A 26,392-nucleotide genomic window follows, 5' to 3' on the forward strand; every position below is an offset into this window, starting at 1 on the left:
TTTTTCCTAAAAGGCCTTTTTATATGCTTGAGTTTAACAATAGAAATGATAGCTACATGGTGTTTTGTATCTCTGCATCGCTTTAGTTTATAAACCGAAAAAAGCAGAGAAACGGTATCAATTCATCTGGGTCTTCTTGCCTTCTGAGCATGTCACTGATGTGTGTAGTGTTGTTTGTGGGATAACATCAAGTGATTGATGGTACTTTTTTCCTACATAAATGCTGTGTTATAAATGTTTAGAATAAAATCAGTTATTCTAATGGAGTTTACTGGAGTATGAACATCATACAGGAGGGTACTAACAGAGTTTTTCAGTGTTCCAATCCTTCTCCAGGTGAAGTAATTGAAAAATGGCCATTAATTTTCAGAGAGGCAAGTTTAGGCTACAAGAAATTCAGGATGAAAAGTCATATGCATGTAGATAAAGTGACTGGAATCCAGTATTCTTTATACCAAACTTTTACAGGTATAACTCTGTCAACATCAGTGCAGTTCCTCCCAAATACTTTAGTATATAAAAACAGAGCTGGGTCTGCTAATATTAGATTAAGGCTAAGATGTAAAATGGAGCATTGGAGCATTGCTTGATTCAGTAATTCTTGGTCATCAAAAAATACAGTCAAATTTCTGCAGGATTACCTACATAGCCTGTAGGAAGAAACTGTGTTATGGTTTTATGCATCTATATGTATATTTCACATGTGTCTGAGGAGCTGGATGTTTACTGCTTTGACCCTAATTAAATGGCAAGAATTCTTCCTTTTTTTTTTTTTTTAGGACCTTGATCCTCTGTAGTGCTGAGCACATTGTGAAAATGTCGAGGTGTTTGAATTGCCATTAAAGTCAGAAGCTTGAAAGGCTGAGTCATATAGATATTTATTTTATAGCATTTAATAACCTTAGAAATTAAGTCAGTGATATACTATACATCTTAATTAGAAGCCGCATCTTCAATTAATTACTTTCCTCTATCATGACTTCAGTTCAATTTAATTCCTTTCCCTTGCAGCTTGCACAACAAAGGTGCAGGTTCTATGTAAGATATACAATTAATTTAATTGTTGTTTTGTTTTTTTCTGATGTGAGACTTGATGAGAAGAAAGATGAACATTAAGTGATCTATGTTTACCCCTCAGTAGACAAGCACAGTTCTCCCTCATACTGGAAGACACATCAAAGAGAATACTCCCCAGTGCTTTTAGGAAAGTATTGAAGTTACCCTGGATTTTAGATGGCTAGCTCTTTTTAGTTTACACTTTCACTTCTTTTACTTTAATTCATGTCATATTTTATCTTACCATGTGTCCAATTACAATTATAGATTCAATATAGTGAAAAAAATAGAAAGGAAAGGGCTTTCTTTAAATAAAAATTTCAAAGCAAGTCATGGACTAAAACATACCACTCAACTTCTAAAAAACAAAACCAAAACCAACCAACTAACCAGTAAGGGAGGGAGGGGACACAAACAAACAAAACAACAACCAACAACCACTTCCCCCAGTGTATTCTAATTAATTTACTAAATCAATTCATCTTTTTTGTCTTTGCATAGATTTCTTCATTTTTTCACTACTACACATCTAACTACCACACTGACTTTAGTCCACTTTCACATCTTACCACACCTACCTAATTCTGCCTTTACCCATCTCCTATTCAGGTTACATAAAGCAGGTTGCACGTAGCCTTTGTCAATACAGTATAATGTCAGCTGTGCATCTGATCCATTGGAATATGTGGTCAGATTCCTCATGAACCCAGTTGTTTGAATTTATAAGAAATAGGAGCCAAGATAAAGTCCTACGTCCACTTAATTTTAGCACTGTCCCGAATTGGCATGCCATACCCAATACTTGAATCTCTGTTTCACATGGCTTAACCCTTCCCATACTGTATGTGTTTTTGTTTGTTTCTTTGCTTGTTTTTATGGTGACAGCATGCCTTCTTTATTTGCAGGTATCATCTTTCTCCCTCTCCTTGTTATAGAAGCCAGTGGGTTTCTTTTAGGGCCTCAGAAACTCTTGGACATTGTAACAAAACTGTCAAGAAACTCCTCATAGTGTCATAAGCATGAAGAGATCTCAGCTGTCTCCTAGCTTAAGGTGTTTAGGTACCTCTCCCTTCCTGTTAGCCCAGTTCCTTAGTATTGAGAGAGAAACTGCTCCTCCCCATTTGACGGAAGATGAAGAGGGACACAGAAAGCCAAAAAAAAGGCTAACTCCTTGAACTTCAGATGCATCCTTCACCCAGTTTTCCTATTGGCAAGCTCAGGTGCTTGCTGCTCAGAGTCCTCTTTTCAGTAGGCTCTGGGCTGCAGTTCTTTTTCTCTATTTTGCGAAAGGAAGCCAAGGTCCCTAAATCAGGGCCACAGGTCCTGCTTCTAGGTGTCAACTTGACTTATCCAAGTTTGGAAATGTGTTGCTATGGGATGTTGTGGAACTAAACATATAAATGGGTTAATGGGCTGTCTTAGAGAATAGGTGCTTGAGAACCTGTTAAACTTCATGATCCTTCACTTAAGTCAGGAAATCCTCCAGCTACTGACTCGTGGTTGTGGGAGGGGTTTACGGGGACAAGGATGTTCTGTTTCCTACACTGTTTCCTGAGGTATCTATTACTAATCACTTTCCAATACTGGGCACCAGAATGGATGGGTTTTGTTGTGATCCTGTTCACATACAGTGTAGATGTTTAGACTAAGATATGTCTGGACTTAAGATACCCAGGATGCCAGAATATATTCAAATATGTAAGTAATGAAGTAATAATCATAGATGTCTAAAAGGAGAATAGTCAGCACAGAGATATAAATTTGTATCATAAATACTATCCTAGAGTAAAGGGGAGAATTAGTAGCAATTAGTTTTTTAGATAACAAGGTTTCTTCAGAACATAAATTAATCTTTTTGTCTCAGTGAACTGTACATTAAAAAGCTTAAGCTATTTGTATCAGAAATCTACAATAATGACAACTGAAGTTAGGCCAATGCAGACATGTCTGTGTGTATTTTTGTAGATTAAAACTGTGAATATATTAAGAGATGAAGTGTTGATGCTGAGGATTTACAGCTAAGAAAAAAAAAAAAAAGAAGAAGAAAAAGAAGAAGAAAATACTCTTTAAACAGTGCCTTTAATCAATATTAGCAATTCTGCAAATACACTGAGCCACTTTTATCCCATGAATCTTCCTCGAGTTGGTGAGGTTTTTTTTTCCTTCTGATTTGTTCTGCAGAAACCTGATAAAGTAAATCTACCCTCATAACCTTCCAAAGACAGTTGCTTTCTTGACATTTTTAGTGACCTGAGTTCACACCAGATTACGGTTGCTGCAATGTCAGAGCCATTTCAAAAAGGAGGGTATTCCCAGTAGCCATGTATCTCATTGCTCACAAATGCTAGGCCATGGATTTTAAAATAAATACGTGTAGGAATAGTGTTCAGGGAATGTTCTTTTGATCTTCACCTCTTGAGTTCCAGACTACTAGATTTGTTCAAGCCAGCAAAATAAATGGGAAAAAAAAAATCCCTAGATTCACAAAAATATGTGCTTCACTTTTCAAAAATCTACTTAGTGGAGAGTCCTCCATTGGAAGATTTCTAAATTACCTTTGGCAGGACAAACATAGGCTCCCAGAAAGTAGCAGGGCTGTAATAACCCTTCACTTGCCTACAAGAAAAGATTATACATGGTTAGGTGAGCTTTCACCACTTGGATGAAAGCATCTGTCTTCCAGCTCCCGAACAGATCATTCTATTTGCCTTTTCAGCAAGTGGCTGAGGACATGGGAGGGAGGTTGTCCAAGCACATAGGTAGGCAGATGGTGGTCATCCTAGGGGAGAACGGCATGAAAAGGAGAGATAATTTGGAATTCCTGATGTCAAACAGTAGCACTGTGAATGACTAACGCATACTACTGACCAAAACAAAAGGAAATACGTTTATATTTATTTATATATATATATATATATATATGTATATATATATATTTCAAATATATTCTCCAATGTCTTCCTTGGGCTAGCCCTAAAAGAGGATTTGCAAGCTGCTCTCCTAGAATATTAAAAGAAGTAGCATTATACTCTCTGCAGCGGGTGTGCAAAGGTCTCCCTGGATGACAAGACAGTGTCCTGAGCAGCCAAAGCTCAAAACTGTCCTTCAAAGGTGGCCTCAACAGAATTCTTTCTGGAAGACCTCTCACTCATTAGAGGAGGTAGCCAAGTATGACATGATAATTTATTTCTCAGAACATGTTGTGCCCTCCTCAGGTCTGTTAGGTTCAAAATGGCATGTTGTTTCTTTCAAGAGCTCTTGACTTAAACAGATCACCATACCCGAACCTGCCTCTTGTTCTTTCTTGTCCCTGTATTTCCTAGAAAAAACTGAAGTAGTAAAGCTGGTTCATTTTGCAACAGAACATCCCTCTGCTGAAATCTTGCTGTCCCTTGTACATCTCTGCCACCTTCCGTGTTGGCACTGATTTCTCAGTTTTGTGCACAGAAACAGAATAACAGAGTATATCACCTCGGCATGCCAGCTTCTACAAATATAACAAGAAAGGTTTGTCTCTCAGTTCAGAGCTGATGAGTGCTCAAAAAATGCCACAGGTGAGAATGCATCCCCTTGTCCCTTCTTCTATTTGAACACTTTTTAGAGACCAAGGCTTGCTCTTTGTTCCTCCTTATTACAGACCACAAAGGACTGTATCCTGCACCTCTACCACAATATCATTTTTTCACTGCATCCCATGCCTAGAGCAGTCCTACCAGTTGGAAACACTTCTGATTCAAACAGTCCAGCATCTCCAATCCGAGTAGCAGCAAGTTGCACTCCACTGGGTACCTGAAAATTAATAGTGTCCAGTCCTTCCTACAGGCTGCTGTAGCATCTCCCATGAAAAATCACTTTGATCTTGGGAACTGAGAGCAGATGCTTGGGTATGTTAGCACAGATCTGGCAGATATTGACCCCTACTGCTCTCTGAATAGCTTTAGACCATAAAGATGCTTTTCTTTCTTTAGGGCATCTTTTCATGCCATCTATTTCAGCCTGTCAGGTTTTTCATGTGTCTTATTTTTGTATCTAAATGTTAGGTAATTAAAACATTTACTTTAAACCCATTTTTTATCAGTAAATTAAATACTGCACCATGGAACTCAGGCTCTTGGAAGTGATTTAGCTTCTTAGCCCTTCTAAAGACATTAAAAATAATAAATAAAGACACAGAAACCAGGAGAAATTCAAGAGATAATGAAAAGCATACATAGGGAATTCTATATAGTATATTTCACATGTTTTTACAGAAGATATATATAGAAAAAGCTAGTGTCAGAGGTTCCTGTGTTATCCTATGAGAAAGCGAGTGCACATGTGCATGATGGAGGGAGTGGGGAGAGTGGGAAAAAGCCACAGTTCAAGCTCAGGAGCAAGAAAGCTTCCTTCAAAAACAGATTTTCATTTCAAAATTTATAAAATTTGGTCATGATGAATATTTGCTCAGAATTTAGGATTTTTTTATTTAGTTCCTTGATTGTGACATCAATCCTAAGAAAAAAAAATAAAACAGTATGCATCCAGATAAGACTATCAAAGGTGTTTGTGTATTTTTTAAATACCAGGTGAAACCAAAGTTTCCTAGCTTTGCAAGTACTGACCTTGAAACTTTTACCAACATTTTTCCAATACAACCACTTTGATGGATAAAGTAATAGGCGAGTTCTGTGGCGTGTCCTTAATAGACCTCTGGAACAGAGTTTTAAACTTATCTTTATTTGTTGCTATTTATTTACAATATATTTACTTTTACTAAAGACTAGTCCCAGAGATCTCAAGTGAATTAATTGCATAAGATGGACTATTTTTAACACAAACTACCATCTCATTCTTCTTCCAGTATTACTGTTGCATCTCTCACCTTTCTCTTCTTCAGGCAAGAGTTAGGTATAGTATTATACCCAAAGAATTATTATACCAACAATATATAAAATGGAAAGTTTCACAAGAAGTCTTTCACAGAGAACTAATTTTATGCTTATGTACAATGTCTGTATTACAAAAAATGGCCCATACTAGAAAAATCATGATAAATTAATGAAATTCATATGTTCACCATCTGTTTAAACTGGAGACTTCTTAACAATAATAATAAAAACAGAATAGTGTAACAGAATATTATAGATAAAATAATCTAGACTAAAATCAGCCTTGTACCTAGATGCAAAGAATTTGCATCTTGTTTTACCTGCTTTAATTTTAGTGTCTTGCTATTTTTCTTCATCTTAAAAACATTACTTAAAATATGTTATTTTGGATTACTTTCTGTGGCTTTAAACTTGAATAGAGTTTTTTTTCTTCTACTGACAGATCATGAAACAGAAACTTTTTTGTTTCTGGCTCATAATCTCATTTTGCTAACATAACCACGATGAAAACATTGTATCTTGATCCCATACAGACAGGAACATAGGCAATTTCTAGTTTTGGCTCTCAAGCATGCAAATTTTACATCAGAAACAGTTTGAAGCATTAAGTATTACATATGTGTTGTGCCTTAATTGCCACTCCCTCCCCTCTCCTTTTTACTGTAATGTTCATCCATAAAAATTTCATTCAGGTTAACAAAAAACAAAGCTTTCACCTGCAGGCCTTTCTTAAACTGAATTTTCCTAATGCACTCTGGGCTCTGTATAAGTAAACATTTTATTTTAATCTCATATAAGATGGCTCCCTAGGAAAATAAAACAAAGAAAGAAAGAAACAAACACAAAACAAAACAAAACAAACAAAACCACCAACAAACAAGGTGTTCTCAAGGTTTGCAGAAATGCTTGGGCTTTAAGTGTTCAGTGATGCAATCTAAGCACCTTTCTGACATCCTAAGCAAATGATTTATGGAAGGTGGGGGGAGAAACTCTTATGGCAAAGCAAATAACACTCAGATCTGTGGGTGTTTGTGTCTACAGAAAACCTGTTTGTTTGTTGCTGCGTTGTTTCATCAAAATTTTACAGTGATTTTAAATCATTATAACCCACTTTTTTTTTGTTTTCAGCTTTAGTCTTTTCCAGCATTTAAAGAAGACAATATTTCTTAGCCTTTGCAAATGTTTACAATCAAGAATTTTACAATTTTACAAATTGTAAATGTTTAAATTTCTCAAATCTAAATGTATTTAAGTATCTGGTACTGGAAATAGCTACCAACAGAGCAGATGCTCATCATGTGCAGTAGAACACTTTAAGTTTTTCTTATGTCATGGCAGATGGAAAATTTTTTATAATATTCAGTAGAGCCATCTGAGGTAAAAGAAATGTTTTCTTGTGCATCTCTGAGAAATAATAGATTATAATTAAATGCTTCTTATGAAATAAGCTCTGTCTTAGTATAGGAGGAAGAGAAAGCTCAGACAGAGGATGAAGAATTTCAAAAAGCTCAAACAATCAGAGGCCTCAATTCTTGAAGATGCCCAGTTTCAGTAACTGACTTTTCAAATTGTGAGTAGATGGAAATCAATAGAGCTAACAGGGGCCTGGTCACAGTCTTAGCTGTGAATACCTGGCTAGTTTCCTAGCTGATTTGAGCCACCAGGACAAAAGCAGATCCACTGTACTAATAATTCTGTTATTCTGTTTTCAGAGTATGCCTGCAGATATGAATCCTACAGAGAAAATAAGAGCTCAAATACTGTCATATCAAATCAGGACACCAGTTTCAATCAGGCTTACTCCACACAGAATTAATAAAGAAAGAAACTTGACTAGCTTTGTGTTGCAAGTTATTGCCAAAGTAGAAGCTGGGGCTCCCCACTCTAAAGCTGTTGTTGTTTCCCCAGTACTTGTTACTTAAATCAGCCAAGTCTTGTTAGAAAACTAAGATCTGATCTAAAACCTATTAAAGTCACTCTGCATGTCCCCAGTAGTTTCAACTGGCAGCAAGAAATTTCAACTTAGAATGTATTTGGCTAAATTTGTAATTTGAAAGGGACGAAAGAATATTCCCAGGGTCTCTGGGTCACATTTGGTGTCTAGAGGTCAGATTTCATTCCTAAAATTCTTAGTCTGAAATTGTAGTCTACTGCTTGTTTTTGGTAAATGTTTTTTACAAAGTTGTGTGTTTGGCTTTTTTGTTTTGTTTGTTTGTTGTTTTTTGTCTGTTTTCTTGTTTTGTTCATCGTTAATTTGTTCCACCAGAATTGATACAGAGTTTGCTTAGACTCATTATTGAAACTGGTGCTGTCTTAATAACCTTTCTCACATTTCGGTCTTTTCCTTACAGTACAGAAAACAAATTTGCAAAGACAATGCCCCATTAATCAGATTGATTTTCAGTCATTAATGACTGTTAATTACAAAGCAAGAATAAACAAATGTACCCCCTCAACTATTTTGTTTCCTTCCTGAGATCTTTTTACAGCCTTTGAAAGTTAGATCATTTCTAACATAAATATGCTCCATATAATGAGAAATAAATTTTAATTTTGATATAATATAATATGATTCCAGATGAAAGTTCTTTTAAAACAATAATGTTATTTTACTATGATATATGGTTTGTATTTCTGCTATATTAATATTCTATTTATTTTCTTCTGATTTTAATATGGGGCAAGCCACATAATTGTTCACTGAAACAGAAATTATTATTCCAGTCGGAGAGTCTGCTTGCCCTATACATGGAAACATTAAAACCTTTTAATTACTCGATGGAAATAGGCAGCTTCCTTTTCCCAGCACTTCCTAAATGCAACAACATAAAATCTTTATTTCATGTCACTGTTTCATATTACATTGTTAGAAATTTGTCAAAGAAATAAGGACATGTAATTTTGATTATGATAAAATTGACAAGTAAGAGAATCACCAAATTCAGATATTATTGCTAAAAAAGGAGGAAAACAATAACTTTCCACACAAATATCTTAGATATCTGTTTGCCTATTACAGTCCCAGAGGCAATGAAAAATCAAGAAGACTCACAGTCAAAATATAATACTTGCCAAATTTGGTGATTCAGGATGGGCTCAGAGGAAAGTGAATCCTTAATCCTTTTAAGAAATGGATAAAATAATTTGCATTGTAGACTGCTTACGCGTCTTCATTCATATGTCCACAGTCTAACTTCAAGTGAAAATTTAGAAATTTATTGTCAGTGAATTAAGTGGGAATGGTCCCCAATCCTTATCAGAGACTTTTAATAGCACACTTTTCAATCTTTCCTTGCTTAGGAATAAGCAAGAAAAAAAAGAGTCTGACTGCAGGTTACTGCTGTAACTGGAAAAGGTATTACTTAACGCTATCAAGTATGCAAGTTGTTGCATTTTTTTTAATATGATGGATGGCAAAGAAGTGGATGTTTAATGAGAGAGACCTAGTTTTCTAAAAAGCAAAATAAAAAATGCTGTAGGTTCTTCCATCAACAAATTCAAAAACTCATGCATGGATTTCAAAAAAAACCAAAACAAACACACACCTGCATTTTTCATGTAAAATCATAGAAAAGAAAGCTGACAGGATCTATGATGTGGGAGGAAAAGAGTTATTGACTGTAAGATGAACATCACAGGGGGAAAGAGATGAAAGAAAAATTAAATGGAGAATTTCCCTTGATAGATTGGGTAGTTGTCTACATTTTATATATGCATAAATAAATTGTGTGTGAAAAGAAGCGGTAGTCTGAATTGTGCATCCCTGTTAGAGTGATATGTTATCTTTTGTTTTGAAATATTGCTTACTCCTAAGGATACAGTTCAAAGATTGTTCAGTCAAAGTTTTGCTAATGCATGATGGCAACTGCAAATAGAGAAAAATAGGAGCAGAGAATTATAATTAAAGTATTTTGAAAAAATGCAATGTTGAAAATAAATAAAGAATGCTAGCCTTAGAGGGGTTGGATGGGGAACGAAGTCTGTGTAGTGTTAATTTAGCAGAGCATGTCTGTGGTAAAGACTGAGGTGAGCAGTGAACAGGAGGGAACTCTAATGTGTGGAAGTGAGACAAACAAGAAATTGTGGGCAATGGGAACTGAATTTAATTGCAGTACAGGTAACTGAAATCACACTGATTAACAATGTGTAACAGGAGAGTGGAGAGCAGCTCTGTGGAGGATGACATCTGCATGTCCTTGAACTCTAAGGGGTGAGTGCTACATTATTTCAAGTATTGCATCCCAGTCTAAACTACAAAGAGAGAGGAACTGGTGGGAAAGTAGAAAGGAATTAGATGCCACAGGTGGCATCGACAACTGTTTATGCAGACAATGATATATATTTGCATTAAAACAATCCCCAAGATATATCCTTTCTGGGCAATATGAAAGAAAACATCTGTTGCAGAGAGCGCAGAGGCTTTGCATTCCGAAGATGTTCAATCTTTTATGTGCAATTTGGTCTTTTATGCATATTATGAGACATTTATAGTGGTGCCTCACATAAACTGTGTCTCCCTTGTGGAATCTCACATTGGGGTAGGTTATTGGAAGCCAGTAGCCATTACAGTGGCAATTTGAGCTGGGACAAAGTAATGGCACCACATTATGAACCAATAATGGGATACTAATGTTTGTAGTGTGCTCTTGCAATGCATAATAATGAAGGGGCAGTATAAGTTTGAAATCAATCCTTAATTAGGTGGATGACTTTCTGATTCTGACAAACACAGAAATGTGCCCAGAACTTCAGTGCTGACTCACAGCTTTAGCAGTATTTCTGCCTTAGTGTGCACAGGTCCCTACCAAGCAATACTTCAAGGCCTGTTTGCTTTAGCTTTATGGAATAAAGCCACCTGAGCCTCTGAGTAGCTTTTCCAATCTCTTAGATTTGCATACAGTTTTATTTCTGTAGCGCAAGCGATCATATGCTATTTGGCAGCACTCAGTGCTATGATAAACACATTATAATTTCAGCAGAATGAGAAAGGCAACAAAAAGGGAAAACGCTGGCATTCCAGCAGCAGTCAGATTATATTTGATCAGTGTGAGGAAACAGACACTTAGCTGTTGAAAGTTATTTCAGTAAATATCATCCAACATCTTCAATGGCAATGGTTGTGAACCTTCCCAGAATTGCTCATGGCTGACTACAGGACACCTTACATCAGGAGGACAGCAACTAAATCAACCTGTTGCATTAGATTCAGTGGGAATCACATCCACAGGAAATGCGTGGATGCAGCTCTTTTCATCTCCTGAAAGACCTGAATACCATGCGTTAGTCATATGTGGAGGAGGAATTGATAAAATAAACAAACATATGGCATGATTAAGTCTGCCTCAGTACTTACATGCTGGCCTAAATTCTCTTCTGGTCCATGATGACATCAGAGTTTATAGTCATGTAAATGGGGAGTGAAGTTAGCTCCTCAAAGCTGAACTACAGAGCCTCTTTATTTTAATTTTTATGTTTGTGGTTCTGTTTTAATAAACCTTTTTATTATGAACTTGTCTTTTTTTTTTTTTTTTTTTGAGAATAATGTGTAATGCTTCTGCTTGTGCCCTCAGATTAAGCTGTACCATCTTCATAGTCCATTGAGTTAAACATCCCTGCCGTTTTTGCTAATTTTATAGATGTGGTATAAGGGATAGGCAACTCTTCTAAATACCTGGGAAACACATTAAAATCTGAGGAACAGAGATAGTGTATGTAGAGCATCTTCATCAATCCATGTCTTCAAACACCTGTAAAAGCTGACAGGCTTCTTTCTGGGCGCTCACAGCGCAACGGAGACAGGAGTTCAGTGAGGCAGGAAAACACAAAGAAAATTGCCCATTTGGCATCTGCTGCTTTAAATGCTTATATCAGGAACTCCTTCATTCAAAATAGTATTTGAAGTCCCCCTGCTGAAGCCTTTGGATCTTCCTAGAAATGAATGGAAACATTTAAAATTATAATCTCAATGGGCCAGGAATTATTATACAAATGAACTGTATTTTCCTATAGACATGCATTCTTTTCCTCTCAGAATATACATTTGTTATCAGTTCCTCCTCAGTTTTTTATTTACTGCCTGCTCATAGGTCAGGTTGACCAATTCAATTTTTAACATCCAATGATTATTTTAGGTCACTTAATTTAGGGCAATTAAGTAAGTTGCTAGAATTTTCAGCACATTCCAGGTCAATTCATTAAGTTTTATAATTCTTCTGAAGTTTAAATTTAACACTTTTCTGTTGAACTGCAAGTCTAATTAATTATCTGTGTTATGCATCAAAAGGACTCTTCTTCTCCTGTCTTAACCTGCTAATAAATGGCATTGTTTATGAAGAGGAGCATGCCAGATTCTTTTTTGTACTTAGGCTCTTCACAAGAAATAATAGTAAAAGGGGCCTAAGAGAGGAGTAAGATGCTTGCATTCCACTTTTAAAGACCTCTCCCTACTGATTTAATGGACAGTTATTTTGACGGTGTCTAAATAAACAAAGATCTAAGATTTTGTGAGTGGAGAGGCAAATAGGCAAAGAATGACAAATGCTAGGATTTAGAACCCATTATATTTATATACACCATTTTTTGTTTGCTACACTGTTCATATATTACAACAGGAAGAGATATTTTCTCAGTATCCCTAGGGACATGTCTAAATCTCTCCCCGTTGATAAGACTTTTTAACATTTGTATTTTTTCTTCTACCAGCTCCACTGTTTTTAAAAGTCAGTCTTAGTAGTTACATAAATTAAAGGGAGGGGACAGAGAATGGAGTTATTTTTTTCTGTTTCTCTGACAAACAGGCATGCTGACATTTCATCATTCTCTGGACTCTTTTGTTCTGGAAGAAGGGCTATATTTTGTGGGTGATTGCTTCCAATACACAGAGTTACGGGTTCATTCCTGTCCTGTATTAGTTTAAGCACATAGCCTTTTTTTCCTGAATGAAATTATCATGAGCTGTTTTGAATGCAAGGAAGAGGAAATGAGCAGTGAGCAGAACTGTCCAAGCAGGTGTTCACACAGCTTTTATTCCTTGACCTGAAAAATACAGAAAAATTACAGGAAACTGATTGCTTTTAATCAACCACAATTGTAATATGACAGAGGCATTGTTGCCATTCCTGCATTTTTGTGACTTTTTTTTTTTTTTGTTTACTTTAATATTCCAGTCTTATTTTTCTTCCTAAGAATATGTCTAGCTGAACAGCTCCTGTATGCATACCTGTTATCAGGGACCATGGGGGCTCCCTCGGGAGCATCAAGGCAGGGCCTGGCAGCAGGGCTGGTCCCACCAGCCCACGCTGGGAGTAGGGCAACCAGGGCACCAGGGGAAGCCTCAGCCCTCCTGAGGATGTGGATAGACAGGGACCAGGACATCAGCCCATGGGTAGGGGTTCATAAAGAGGCAGACTGGCAGCTTTGCTTACAATCCAGGCATCCCAGACATTTGTTAAACTGTAACTCATCTATTACCTAAATCTCCAGGTATCTGCCCATCCATCATCACCTAACTACCCAAATGGCTGCAGCCTGAGTACACACCAAATGGTTACACCCCAGGGCTTGTATCCAGGAACAGTCTCCAGCACATCCAGCAGAACATCTGGACAGCCACATCTGCTGCCTCCCAAAACCCCTTTGCTTCTCTGGATTTCCCCAAAAGTCTAATTTTTTTTAATGAGGTGAGGGACACACCTGTCGTGCAGTTGGGGATGTCTCAGTTAGTGATGCTGGAGCTGAGCAGTCATTTACCATCACAGATCTGTGTCTGAGATGCAGCACTGCTGCAATGCAATCGGTTGAAATGCAGCTGGTGAAGAAAGAGCCATGTGTAGATGGGTAAGGAGGGGGAAGCAAAAGTCTGCACTGGGAGGCAGTTATCAATTCAGTGAAAGGGTGGATTAATAAGAGAGAAAGTTTTCTGGGCCAGACAAGGTTGGCAGAACTCAGAAATGCCTCTCTTCTTTTTCCTACTATTCAACCTTATTTCCTGCTGGAGGCACATTTCTACCCTCTGCAACTTGCAAGGGAAGAAATCGCAGTTTGTTTCCCATTCCACCCTCATCATCCACCTACTGAGCAGTGGCTGCTTATTTTCATGCTCTTGACTCCAGCCTTAATCCCCCTCTCACAACCTCTTCCAAACAGCACAGAGGTGCTCCTGACTACCCCCCAGTGAATATGCTGATGATTCCAACCTCAGCCTAGGAAAATTACTCTCTCTGAGCACACTGCACCTGCCTCTGCTCCCTCCAGGACCCTCCAGGGCCACTTTTCCACGCGGGTGTCATGGCAGCACAAGGAGACCCCAGGTGCAGCTGGTGCAGGGGGCTGTAAGCTCTCTCCTCCTGCAGCTCTGCACCCTGCAAGTCCAGCAGAAGCTGAGATCAGCTTATTGCCATCACCACCTGTGCTCTGCTCAGCCAGGGGCCATGCATCTGCAGGTGCTTATCTGTCTATAAGGACGTTGTTTAAGACTCCTTCTCTGGGGCAGGACGTCAGCATTTTGCTGTGGCTTGGGCAAATGTCATGTGGTTGATACAAGTAGCTGTGTGATCTTCCGCTGCCCTCTCTGCATTTCACACTAGCTCCATCTTATTTTTATTCAAGGAGAGACAAAGTTGGCTGAGGGCCCAGATTTGCAGCTGGTGTCTCTAGAAGAAAGCTTACAGAAGGGAAAAAAACACAGACCAATAAACAAAATAACCCAAATTCCGTGCTGAATTCACAGACTATGCAGTTGGCATCATTCAGCCATATAAGACATTGGAGACAGAAAAGGAAGTTAAGGCTATAACTACTTTCTCCTCTGGCAGGGACAGTAACAGTCATCTCTCTCTTCTAGTGGTGTCCAATAAACTGAGAATCTCAGGTGGGAGCAGTGCTTTTACTTACATGGCTCTGCTGTGCAGTCCAGGAGTTACAGCCTCAAAAAGGAGAAGGAAGAAAACAGGAATTTACTGTTGATGGCTTACAAAGAATACTCTATGCCACTGCGAGAAAATATCTCCACTGCCAGAAATAAACAGCTCTCTTTTTCAAAAAAAAAAAAAAAAAAAGTCAAAAATGGAGCTTGTTTTTCTGCCTGGACTGTATACAAAACGGCAGAGCACAGAAAGTATAGAAAGAGTGATTCTACAAGGAAGCAAATTTACCTTTTCTACCATTCAGCATTGCATTTGGGTAATAGACATGGACTTGTAGATGTTAAGAGTTGCAACTATTAAAGGCAGTGATTGGCCAAACACTTGTTTCAGACAAGTGTCTTCCATGGAGGCTGAGCAGCCTCTTTCCGAGTTTGCCTTTGGGGAACTTTGAGTGGAAGGTCCTACACAGTGAACAGAAAAGTGCCCTTTAGCCACTTACCCCAGTGCTTCTGCCTGGTGGAAGGGGTTTCTTGAAGAATTCAGCTGTGTGGCATTAAGCTGAAGAGACCCTGCCCTGAGTCTCTGGCAGGTCTCCATTATTTCAGGTAACTGAGTTTGCAAAACTGATAAATGTTAATGTTTTATCTGTTTACCAGTTTTTCTGAGGAACATGATGTTCTTCCAGCTATCAGTCTTCCATGAGGTAAGATCTCATGGCTGTCAGTGGCATCAGAATATTGCTCTGAACTGATAGGACTTGAGCAGATGGGAAGCTTAAAGACTCAATTTTGAGGCATTAATCCTGCAAATGGCAAGAACCCTCTTCATACCAACAGATCTTTGCCCTACAAGAGGGTCTTGCTTAAACATTAGTCTACATGACCGAGGCCTATGAAAAACCATCTTCGTCCACTCAGGAGCTTTCCTGCCTAGTGACATATGATAAAACTTTTCAACTATGGCACACCAACCAGAATGCTCAGTAAGGGAAAAAGTTGTACATAAGTGTTTTATTCCTCTATTTTATATTTGTGTGATATGATTTCTAAGTTCATCACACAGCTGATGAGCAAACAATAGAGCAAAGTAATTTGATAACTCTTAAAAATATGAAAGTGTCAAAGAGGAAGACAGGTAATTAGGAAGATTTGGTGCAGGAAAGCATGGTCTAGACAGGACTTGATTTAACTTATAAGGAGATTCATTGATTTAAAAGCAAAAGAGTATGAAGAGATTGTGATCTTACCCCACACAGAACATTTCTAAGGAATACTAATAGAAATTACAGAGAGCAAGCAATCTCTTTGCATTTATGTTACATTCATTTCAACAGTATCAGTTCCTGTTTTGTTATTTTCAATTGTCTTGGGGCAGTAGACAAGTCTCGATGCCTAACTGTAAAGTACTAAGCATGCATCTAATGCAAAATAAATGAAAAATTAATAACAATAGGCATTCCAGGGTATTAAATAAATCAGCACACACCTACTGCATCAATAATCATTTTACTGAATATCTTTGGGTGACTGAGACACCAGCAGGGAAGAGGGAAGAGGAAAAAGAAATAACACATCTTCAGAACTGTGAGGAAGCATCAACCAGATAATCACATAAGTAGATGTACAGCTTAAAAGTCTGGTATCTTACCAGCTGAAAATAATCCTTTAACAGCTGCAGTAAAAACAAGACATAATAATTCTGGACAGAGGTCCTGCATAATATTGCAGTTTTACTGCCCTGAAGTCAAGATCATGATGGGATGTGGCACATATTGAAAAACATAGTTCTTCAGAGTAGTATTTGGTACTTGCACTATTTTTAAAGCATGATCTATTACTTTGCTGTTTTCCAAGATGGGGTATTGACAGTGTTTGGGAAACGAGGCCCATGGTGGCTGCTATGAAGTCAAGCAGGCACTCAGCTCCTGAACACAACCTAGGAACTATTCAATAATCTGGGGGCCTCCCTGCACAGAATGTCCCTCAGCAGACAAACAAGATAATCATGTGGGGAGGATGAATTTAAAGCACCTAAAGATCTCAGTGCTCCCTAAGTTCTTGGAGCCTGGAGAAAACCACCTGAATCACTTTCAAAGCCATGGAGAAGCTTTTTGTCCTGTTCTCAGTCTTCTATTTTATTTCTTTTTTACCCTTTCTTTCCCTCCATGACAACTTCACTGTGTTTAGATTTACAAAGAAACACAGAAATCTTCTGTAGATTTTCAGAAACACTGATGTACAACTAATTTATTAGAAGCTTGAATGCATAAGAGTTCTTCTCATTTCTGTACCCCACAGAGCAGCACCATTACTTGCTTCCTGCTGAGATGCCTATCACAGGCTGGTTCATGCAATTGTTGTTTACCACAGTGTGAGAATGAGACAGACTCACAAAGAATATTAAAAAAATAGCTTCTGTCAAATAAACTTGATTATTCTTTTCAGTAAGCACTACAGAATTAGTGGATGAAGGGAATGGGACAGTATAATGATTCCTGATTTCAATTTCAAGAAACCTTACTTGTAAAATTAATTCAAATTGACTTGGAGTGGAAGTAGAAGGCTACAGTTAAAGATGATTGACAGGTCCTAATGAAATAAGGGGAAGGGCATAAAGATCACTGCAGAGATAATATGAGTTTTTTAGAGACAGGGAAAAAAAAATTTGCCCAAGTCTCAGTAAATGCCACAGGGAATTGGGGATCTCTCACCTGTGTGCCTTTGAAAATCTCTCTCATGTTTTATTTGCCATCTTCTCTAATTATCTAAGCTAAAGTAAGTAGGAAGTTCACGAAGTTTAGTTAAAAAAAATATATATAAAGACTCAAGAGTAATTAGAAACATAGAGAATGGTAAAATGTGACTCAACTTTTGAAGAAAGTGGTCTGGTTAGAAATAATTGAAAGTCTGTACTGTGTATTTCCAGAAGGCCTAAGTAACCAAGAGATAGAGATGTTAAACAAGTCAAGAGAAGTGATTTGGACCAGACATAAGTTTGCAGTATAAGGAGGCAGTAAAAAAGAGCATGTAATAATTAATTCTTTATATGGAAACATCACAGTGCAGGAAGGGAACAATCTTTTTTTCCTATCTCTGCCCTTCCATTCCTGACCAAAACTAAAATACATGCATTTGTGTGTACCTCTTTCCCAAAAGAGTATTGAACAGCTGGAAGAAGTTCAAGGAACAAGACATGTTCAAAAAGGCACATTTATACCTCATATCAGCAGAGATATTTGCCAGAGAAGTTCCAGGCAATCATTCACATATATTTAATCACTGTAGTCACAAAAACAGAAGCCAAGCCTCCTTTCTCTTCAAGGACCAAGAGGGCACTGCTTAGTTTTTACACAAGGACATTCTGGACTAACATCATAAAACCTGTGAAGAAGCAACTGCTTTTTTCCCAAAGACCAGGCTTAGTGAAATCAACCTTTCCCTTGGAGAAGGGTAAACAAGGGCTTCCCATCCCTTCCTGTCTGGAGATGGAAGCATCACATGCCGTGCCCTGGAGGTTTCTAACCCTTGGGGATGCCTTCAAATCCACAGTGTTTTTAACCCTGTCTTGTTTAAGCTCATTTCTGGCAAGTATGGCACGTGTTCAATCACTCAGCAGTCATCTCAACAGCTGATGTCAGAAACTTACTAATGTAAATTAAATTAAGGGTAGGTATAAATCAGAACAATTCAGGGCCAAAGTGTCAGTGACTGTTTCGTGCTGCATTGAATCTAATGCTACCTTTGACAGAAAAATGATACCACATGTAACACACAATTCACTAAAATAGGAAGAGAAACAGAAAAAAAGCTTTATTTGGTCATTGATTGATGGTTTCCACACTTCATCCTTGGCCAAACTAGCAATCTAGAAGGGATGACAAATATTCCGTCAGGTGTTGCCCGCTGTCAAAATTTCCATTTAAGATGTACAGTATACATCTATGAAGAAAATGATGTTACAGAAATTTATCATGAGGAATCTAAGTGTTAGGTGCATTATGAATTGATCAATATGAAACTAATTGCACAGATGTTAAACCAATAATATATAAAGTGATAGTATTTCATCATGAAGCGCTGCTTCGGAATCTGGAAAGATTATTTATGGTCTATTTGTGCTCTCCCTTCCTTTTATGCTAATTTAATTTACTTCTTGTTACTGGCACTCATGTGTTCTGGGGTGAATTCTTGGTAAGAATTATACTGCATTGTAAGAAACATGTAACATGTTCAATACTAGAATTTCATCTAATATGTGTATGAAAGATTATATGATCTAGAATCTCAGAACCAATCCCATCAAGCTATTCCTACAGTCCCTTTTTCTGTATATAAATGAACATAAAGTAACATTGTGAAGAAATATAGGAATTTAAAAGGCAGTGCAACACAGAAACACAGAAATTCCCACTACCTCCATCTGTTCTGTTATTGTTTTTCACAATCCCCTTTCCTTTCTTATTATCTGAGGAGAAGAGATGGCCCAGCAAGAATAGGAGCCCTTAGGAGAGGAGAAAAATCCCAAGTAGTTATTCTCTTATATTTATCATTGACTGTACTTACTCCATTTATTCTTTTCCCCAATGTGTCTTATACAATCTAATGCCTGCAGCTGAGGATTGCCAGGGTGCCAGGCTGCAAACAGATGGGAGTGCAGTCAGTGCTGAGTTTCTCTTCTGGGCACCATTTGTACTCTGTTTTCCCAGCATCCCATTTCACACTGTCACAAGCTCAGTTTCGAAGGAACAGTACGCTACAGCAAAAGAGATCTTCTGCTGGGAATGTAAGGACGTCAGGTTTTGGTCCCACAGGACAGCTGTTTTCTGTGCAAACAGTGATGATCCAGCAGAATAAAACAATGGTCCCCATTCAGATACAGTGATGCTGGCATACCTCTGTAAAGGCAGGTAGCCACTGCAGCATCCTGCAATAAGTAGTATATCTCCATGAACAGACATACTGTGTGAGTAGTAGCTCCTACCTACAGCAGCCTTGTGCAGCCCAGCATAACCATATCTGAACTGGGGTGGCCGATTTAGCTTTAGTACCAACACACAGCGGTTGTGGATGGCAAACTGGATACTGGTAAGACTAGTGGCTCAATTATCAGTGAATAATGTCTTTGTGGCTCACTTCACTGGGTGACTGGGCACCTCTGGAAACCTTTGATGCCTGACAGTCTGCAAGAGAGCACGAGCTGTAGGGTGATGTGACTTTGCCTTCCAGCCTGTGCTTTACGGTATCTTCTGCCAGCATTGCTGAGGTTATTCAAACCAGCAACACTCCTAGTGTGCCCAGCTTGCCTCATCATCTTCCAGTGTGAAGACTGCAGGAGTTGCTTCTGAATTCAGATACATGACTTCAAGTAAGGAATGGACAAGTTCTTAAAAAAAAGTGATTATAAGAATGTCCATAGTACTAATGCAAAAAGAGAAGGGTAGAGCAGAAAACATTAAACAGGTTGAAAATTACTTCTAGATAACAGATTCTGGAAAAGAAGAAACTACTTTACAGCCTGCAATATATAAACTGAAGTGTACATGCTATTTTTATGGTGAGCCATACCAGCAGTGTGATTCTGGAAAAGTTAAAGGTTTCTTGAGAATTTCTGAGCACTCCAAAGAGCTTGGTTCAGGACGTGAGACTCTCATAGAAGGAACCCAACATTGCCCTCTCATTACCAATTATACTAAATTGGATTTTCCACCTCTAGTAGGAAGTATATTTTTGAATACAATTGCTTGAACAAAGACAGAATTTGCAAGTCAAATGGTTTTGCGTAAGTAGTTTTCTTTTAAAGAAGGACATAAAATTATGCTTTTTATACTATTTAGCATTTTTTTTATTAGTTCAAAGTGAATCAAAATGAATTCTAAAATTCTGTTTCAGAATTAATTTCAATTATTCTGAGACTTCTAAATTTCTGTTAGTGGAAGAAGGGCTCAGAAATATTCCTTCAACAATAGATTCTGTGATTCTGATCTTTGTTCACATATTTTAAAGGTGTGAACATCAATGTATGGCAAAACTGTATCTCTATTCCCCATCTGTTCAGTTAGAACAATAAAATACATAAAAATTGGTACATATAACATCAGTTGTGAAGTCCTAAAATTAACTTTCATAATGAATAAAGAAGGGCAATGATAACAGTATTTTTGCAGCAGATTTTCATACGTTAATCCTGTGAAATATTAGCTTAACTGGGAGACTGCTTGTGAAGGAAGATTTGTTTTGTTTTTATCAGTTCCAAGTCTTTAAACATAGTCTAGAATATAGCTTTCTATATTGCTGAACATATTAAAAATTAACAATTAAACTAAAGGCTGAAAAGCATGTTAAATTCCCAATAAGACCATGATTTCAGGGATTGTGTTGATTTACAAAAACATTCTCAAAAATAAAGAATTCATTTTTTATAAGAATTACATTCCTTATAGAAATATGCTTAATTTACATTATATTACTTCTTTGTGCTCTTTTTTTTTTAATAGATTTTATCAAAGCAATTGTCAGTTACAGTTTATAATAAAAATTGCTGACTAAAAACTACTTGGCCCTTAATGACACTAAACTAAATTTGCACCTGTTGCACTTGTTTTTAAAAAGGGTAGAAAACGGGACCCTGGGAAGCAGTGACCCGTCAGCCTTACCTCTATGCCTGTGAAAATCATAGAACAGATCCTCCTAGAAGATACACTAAGACACATAGAGGACAGGAGGTCAGGTTCAGCCTGGAGAACAGGAGGCTCCAGGAAGACCACATTGTGGTCTTTCCATACTTAAAGGGGGCTTATAAGACAAACGGAAACAAACTGTTTCATAGAGCCTGTTATGATAGGATAAGGGGCTATGGTTTTAAACTAAAAGACGGTAGACTTAGATTAGATATAAGGAAGCAATTCTTCACCATGAGTGTGATGAGGCACTGGAACAGGCTGCCCAGAGAACCTGTGGATGCCCCATCCCTGGAAGTGTTCAAGGCCAGGCTGGACTGGGCTCTGAATAACCTGATCTAATTGAAGATGTTACTGCTCATTGCAGAGGGGGTTGGACTAGATGACCTTTAGGGGTTCCTTCCAACCTAAACTATTCTATGATTCTATCATAAATATAATAGTAAAACACAACCCTATAAAACTTGAAATTAAGATATAAATCATAATTGAAATATTGAAGGAAAAACACAAACTTTATTATTTACATTCCTTTTTTTAATTTAAGATTGACAAATGCCGATATCTCAATCTTTCTTTCATTTCCAGAAAAGCATTCTGTTTAAAAATAATAAAATTCTTATGGAGTGAAATTTTAATTAACTGACCACCTCCACAGAAGTCCAATAAAAGGCACAGATTCCCATGGCAGACTGTGCCTTTGTGTAACAAAGCGATTAGATGGAAAGAAGAGAAAAATGAGACTGAAATGGGAATAAAGAAAAAGCAGCTATCACAGGAAGTAAGAAAAACAGAAGATGAAGGGTTACAATTAAATCCCCCAGCCTTTACCCTTTCCTGCCTCTAGTACAGTTTTCTTTTAACACCAGGGAATTTCTTACCAACCTTATCCATCCAACCATCCACAAGCTCTTCTCTTCCACCAAGCCTCTCATTTTGCTTTCTACCTAATCACAGACTGCAATCTGAGAACTAGATTAATAACCACATAGATAGGGTTGGAGCTACCACTGTGTGAACTGGATGAAAAGTGCAATGAGAATTATAGAACATGACTAAAGGATTCATAGGAGCCGTGGTTTTCTCCCATTTTCTCTCTGACTATAACACATTCCGGTTTTTCACTCTGAAAGCAGAACAGCGTACACCATACAATTCCAAACCCAAAACACTTAAGAAGCCAGTGTGGTTGCTAAGTAACAGCAATGTAGTTTATCTGTCACGTCACTCACATGCCTCATGAACACATGGAAAGAGGTTAAGGTTATAATAAATTTTACGCTGTCCATGTATTAAGATATGTATTAAGATAATATTCATTTCTGCTCAAGAATAAATTAAAAATTATCTGAGAAATTTTAGCTAGTATGTTAAAAGAAAAAAAATAGGAAGCTCATAAAAACATCTATATACAGACAAATTAAAATGGATGGAGAGGTCAAACACCTAAGCATACCATAAACAGGTACTGCCTGGAGTACTAACTTGGAAGGCAAACCAATATCCAAACTCATTGGCAAGATTTAATAAGGAGGTTCAAGAGGCTGTCTGAACTTAAAAGGTATCATCCCAGATGGAAACCTAGCCTAAACAAAGGTAACAGAAAACAGCAGAAGGTGTGAGAAGTGCAATGAAGACAGATTCAAAAGGCTAGGTGAAGACTCAGTGTAAGATTTTCAAGAGCTCTCAAAAATAGTCTAAATTTGGACTAAACAAAACAGAATTTTATCCACTGTAAACATGACTTACTAGCATTAGTAAGTCATGGTTAAATAGTTGGAAACTTCATCTGGTAAAGACTAGGAAGCCAAAGATTAAAACAGAGAGAGAAATCAAATGCTAAATATGCCTAAGAAGCAAGGAACTTTCAAAAGGAGGAACGAGTCTTTTGGACCTCAAAGGAAGAAGCAAGCAGGAAACATAAGGGTAGATAATTGAGAAGGCAAATGATTTCACACTAAACTGCACCACTTATCCCAGATAGACTCTTTCAAATTATAAAATTGTTTGCAAAAGATGAAATGTTGAAGCCAAATGATTAACTGAATATGAGAGTAACTAGCTCTAGATAGGTAAAAAAAAAAGTGAATGAAGTTGCTGAGCTACTATCAAAAGTATGCAGTCTTTTCTTAAACTGGTCTGTTCAAGGACTAAAAAATAATACAGACATCAGGAATAACCCTAGAAATTACCACACAAGAAGTCCTCTTTAGCTAAACAGTTAAAATTACCACCAGATATAAAACATCTCTTCTGACACAATTGTACAGTTCGTGCTGTATAATATATACAGTAATGGAGCCTTCTAAATGTGCGTGTGTGTGCACACAGTAATAATTGTAAGTCTGTAAGAACTCGGCAGCTCTCTTGCAAGCTACAGAGGTCCTTACCCGTTCTAACTCTGGCTGGCTGAATCACAGGCATTTTCTTGGTGGTGTTGTAATGAGAAAGGTACTGATTTTCCTGTATCTGTTCTGAGAAAATAGGTTTGTCATATACAGTTGACTATTCATAGAAAACTTTTCATTTGTAAACATAGCACACTCTGTTGTGATATTTTAAATCTTCTATTTCTAAGCTGATTTTTGTGAACTTGTCACACTGGAACTGCTTTCAGCTCTGTTAGTAAAACCACTCGGGTTTTTAAGTTTTTTTTAGTTCATTCACTGCTGCTTCTTATTGTGACTCTCTTCCTCTTGGAAAGTCTGTACGGTGGTTCCAATCAGATGGCACTACCATAAATATTTTTCACCCACCCTTGAAACATGTGTTTTTTTGTTATTTGTTTTTTTTTTTTTCAGAAGAGTAGTCATGAAAACATTAAACAAAAAGTAAAAATTTGCTTGATTCTGTTTTTAGAAAAGAGAGGAGATAACAGCCAGATCTACCAGATGGTTCTTTTAATAAATACTTTAAAGTCTCTTTTATTTTTCTTCAATTTTAGTGACTAACATAACAGAAACTTTCAGACCATCAAACCAGTTTTCACAATCTGCCATAAGTTTGCATTTCACAGAAATAATCCTGACAAGCACTAATAGATGAACATCGTTGGTGCAATAATAAAACAGTATAAGGCATATTTACACCATCTTTACATACAGAACACTGTACACACAAAAAAATCACAGATCGAGAACATAGTAAATTCAATCCCTTAGACATTTTACACTTATAGGCTTGGCATCAAACAAATAATTCTCCAAGCAACAGACAACCTCTTGTTCTTGTGTGATTTGTTTGTAATATTGTGCTCATGCAAAATAGGTATTTGCTTTATTGCATTAACATTGAAAGAACCTTGGGAATTAGTTCTGAAACCAGTTCCACTGAATTTTAAACCCTGTTTCTCTTCATTCATAGGAAGTCTGAGTCATTTTTATTGGTGACATAAAACAAGGCATTAACTGATGATTGAGACTTTTATTTGGTTAGTTCCAAAACAATGATGAAGCTCAACAGACTACAGTTCAAAAACCATCTTTCTTGACCATGCACATTTTTCTTTTCTATTAAGAGGTGGTTTAGATGAGACGCCTTTTGTATTTTTAAAGTTTCTATCTTTTTATATATATTTTTAAAGAAACCATGTACTATCCAACATCCACTGTTCACTGAAATAAATAAGCAGCAGAAATAGCTCTGGTGGCAGAGTTGGCCAGAAGGAGAACATCAGTAAGTTAGTGGTAACTTAATAAACATCAAATGCCCCAGAGATATGTCATTAAAGAGTTAATTACTATAACCCATATTTCTGTAAGAGTTCAGACTGCCAGGGACGTTTGCGCTCTGGAAAGTAATCTGGAATGTGGATTTTTTTAAAATCTTGGATACATTTTCTCATTTCTTCCTCAACACTTAGCTTCTCACATACCTTCTTTTTGGAAAGATTTGTTTCTCTGGACTTGCTAATGAGAGTTTGAAAGAGTTCACTGTTCCTGCGTTTGTCTGGTGGTGGCATCCACTGCACTGGGGCTTTCTTAGATGGACGATCCAAAGTCAGAGTATTTGGCTGGTGCGCTGTGGATGGCTGAGTGCTGCTAGCATTTTCTTGGGGGGTGCTCGCTTCTGAGTGGCTGTCACAGCTTGAGGTGGACAACTCGTTACAGGAAGTCCCACTTTCACTGCCCTTGTCCAAGACTTTGTCATGCTTCCTTTCTTCATGGTCTTGCTTGGGTGAAACAGTTCGCTGGGGAGGCCCTAATACAAGGCAGGAAAGAAAAAGTATTAAGCAAGCACTGGTTTACACAGAAAATTGATCAGCTACTATTTAGAAAAAAGTGACTCAGTCTCAGAGGGGATGAATTGATGGTGTTTCCTTTCAGTCAAAAGAACTATACCAAACTGGTACACAGTTTGAAGAGCTGGTCCTACATGTGTGTTCAACTGTCAAAATTCTCACTCCTGAAAATGTTTACAGCAAGGATAACTTTACTGCCTGTCTAAGAATCCAGATAATGAAATGTGCATAATGCTCACTGTATTGGGTTTACATGGCAGGGTTTTGGTAGCAGGGGAGGCTACAGAGCTGGCTTCTGTGAGACGCCACCAGAAGATTCCTGTATATCCAACAGAACCAATGCCAAACAGCTCCAAGATGGTCCTGCTGCTGGCTAAGGCGGAGCCCATCAGCGATGGTGGCATTGCCTCTGGGATAGTGCAGTTAAGAACGGGGAAAAGTTGCTGTGTAACAGCAGCCAGGAGAGAGGAGTGAGAATATATAAAAGAAAGCGCTCCACGGACACCAAGGTCAGTGAAAAAGGAAGGGCAGGATGTGGTCCAGGCGCTGGAGCAGAGATTCCCCTGCAGCCTGAGGTGCAGACCATGGTGAGGCTGGCTGTCCCCTGGCAGCCCATAGAGGTCCACAGTGAAGCAGAGATCCACCTGCAGCCCAGGGAGGACCTCACACTGGAGTAGGCAGATCTGAC

The 26,392-nt window shown here is 37.7% G+C and overlaps 1 protein-coding gene across 1 annotated transcript in view; it reads right to left on the reverse strand.

Annotated features, from left to right (window-relative positions):
• Positions 1-24,347: 24,347 nt before the first annotated feature.
• The window catches only part of KCTD8 (potassium channel tetramerization domain containing 8), a 107,261-nt gene continuing 105,216 nt past the window's right edge, over positions 24,348-26,392 (reverse strand). Inside the window, exon 2 of the mRNA XM_005501234.4 lies at positions 24,348-25,664. Within this exon, the coding sequence (XP_005501291.2) occupies positions 25,204-25,664 (461 nt within the window). The 3' untranslated portion in view covers positions 24,348-25,203. The remainder of the gene's footprint in view (positions 25,665-26,392) is intronic.

Source organism: Columba livia, chromosome 4 (genome assembly GCF_036013475.1).
Source record: "Columba livia isolate bColLiv1 breed racing homer chromosome 4, bColLiv1.pat.W.v2, whole genome shotgun sequence".
In the NCBI taxonomy this organism is placed as follows: domain Eukaryota; kingdom Metazoa; phylum Chordata; class Aves; order Columbiformes; family Columbidae; genus Columba; species Columba livia.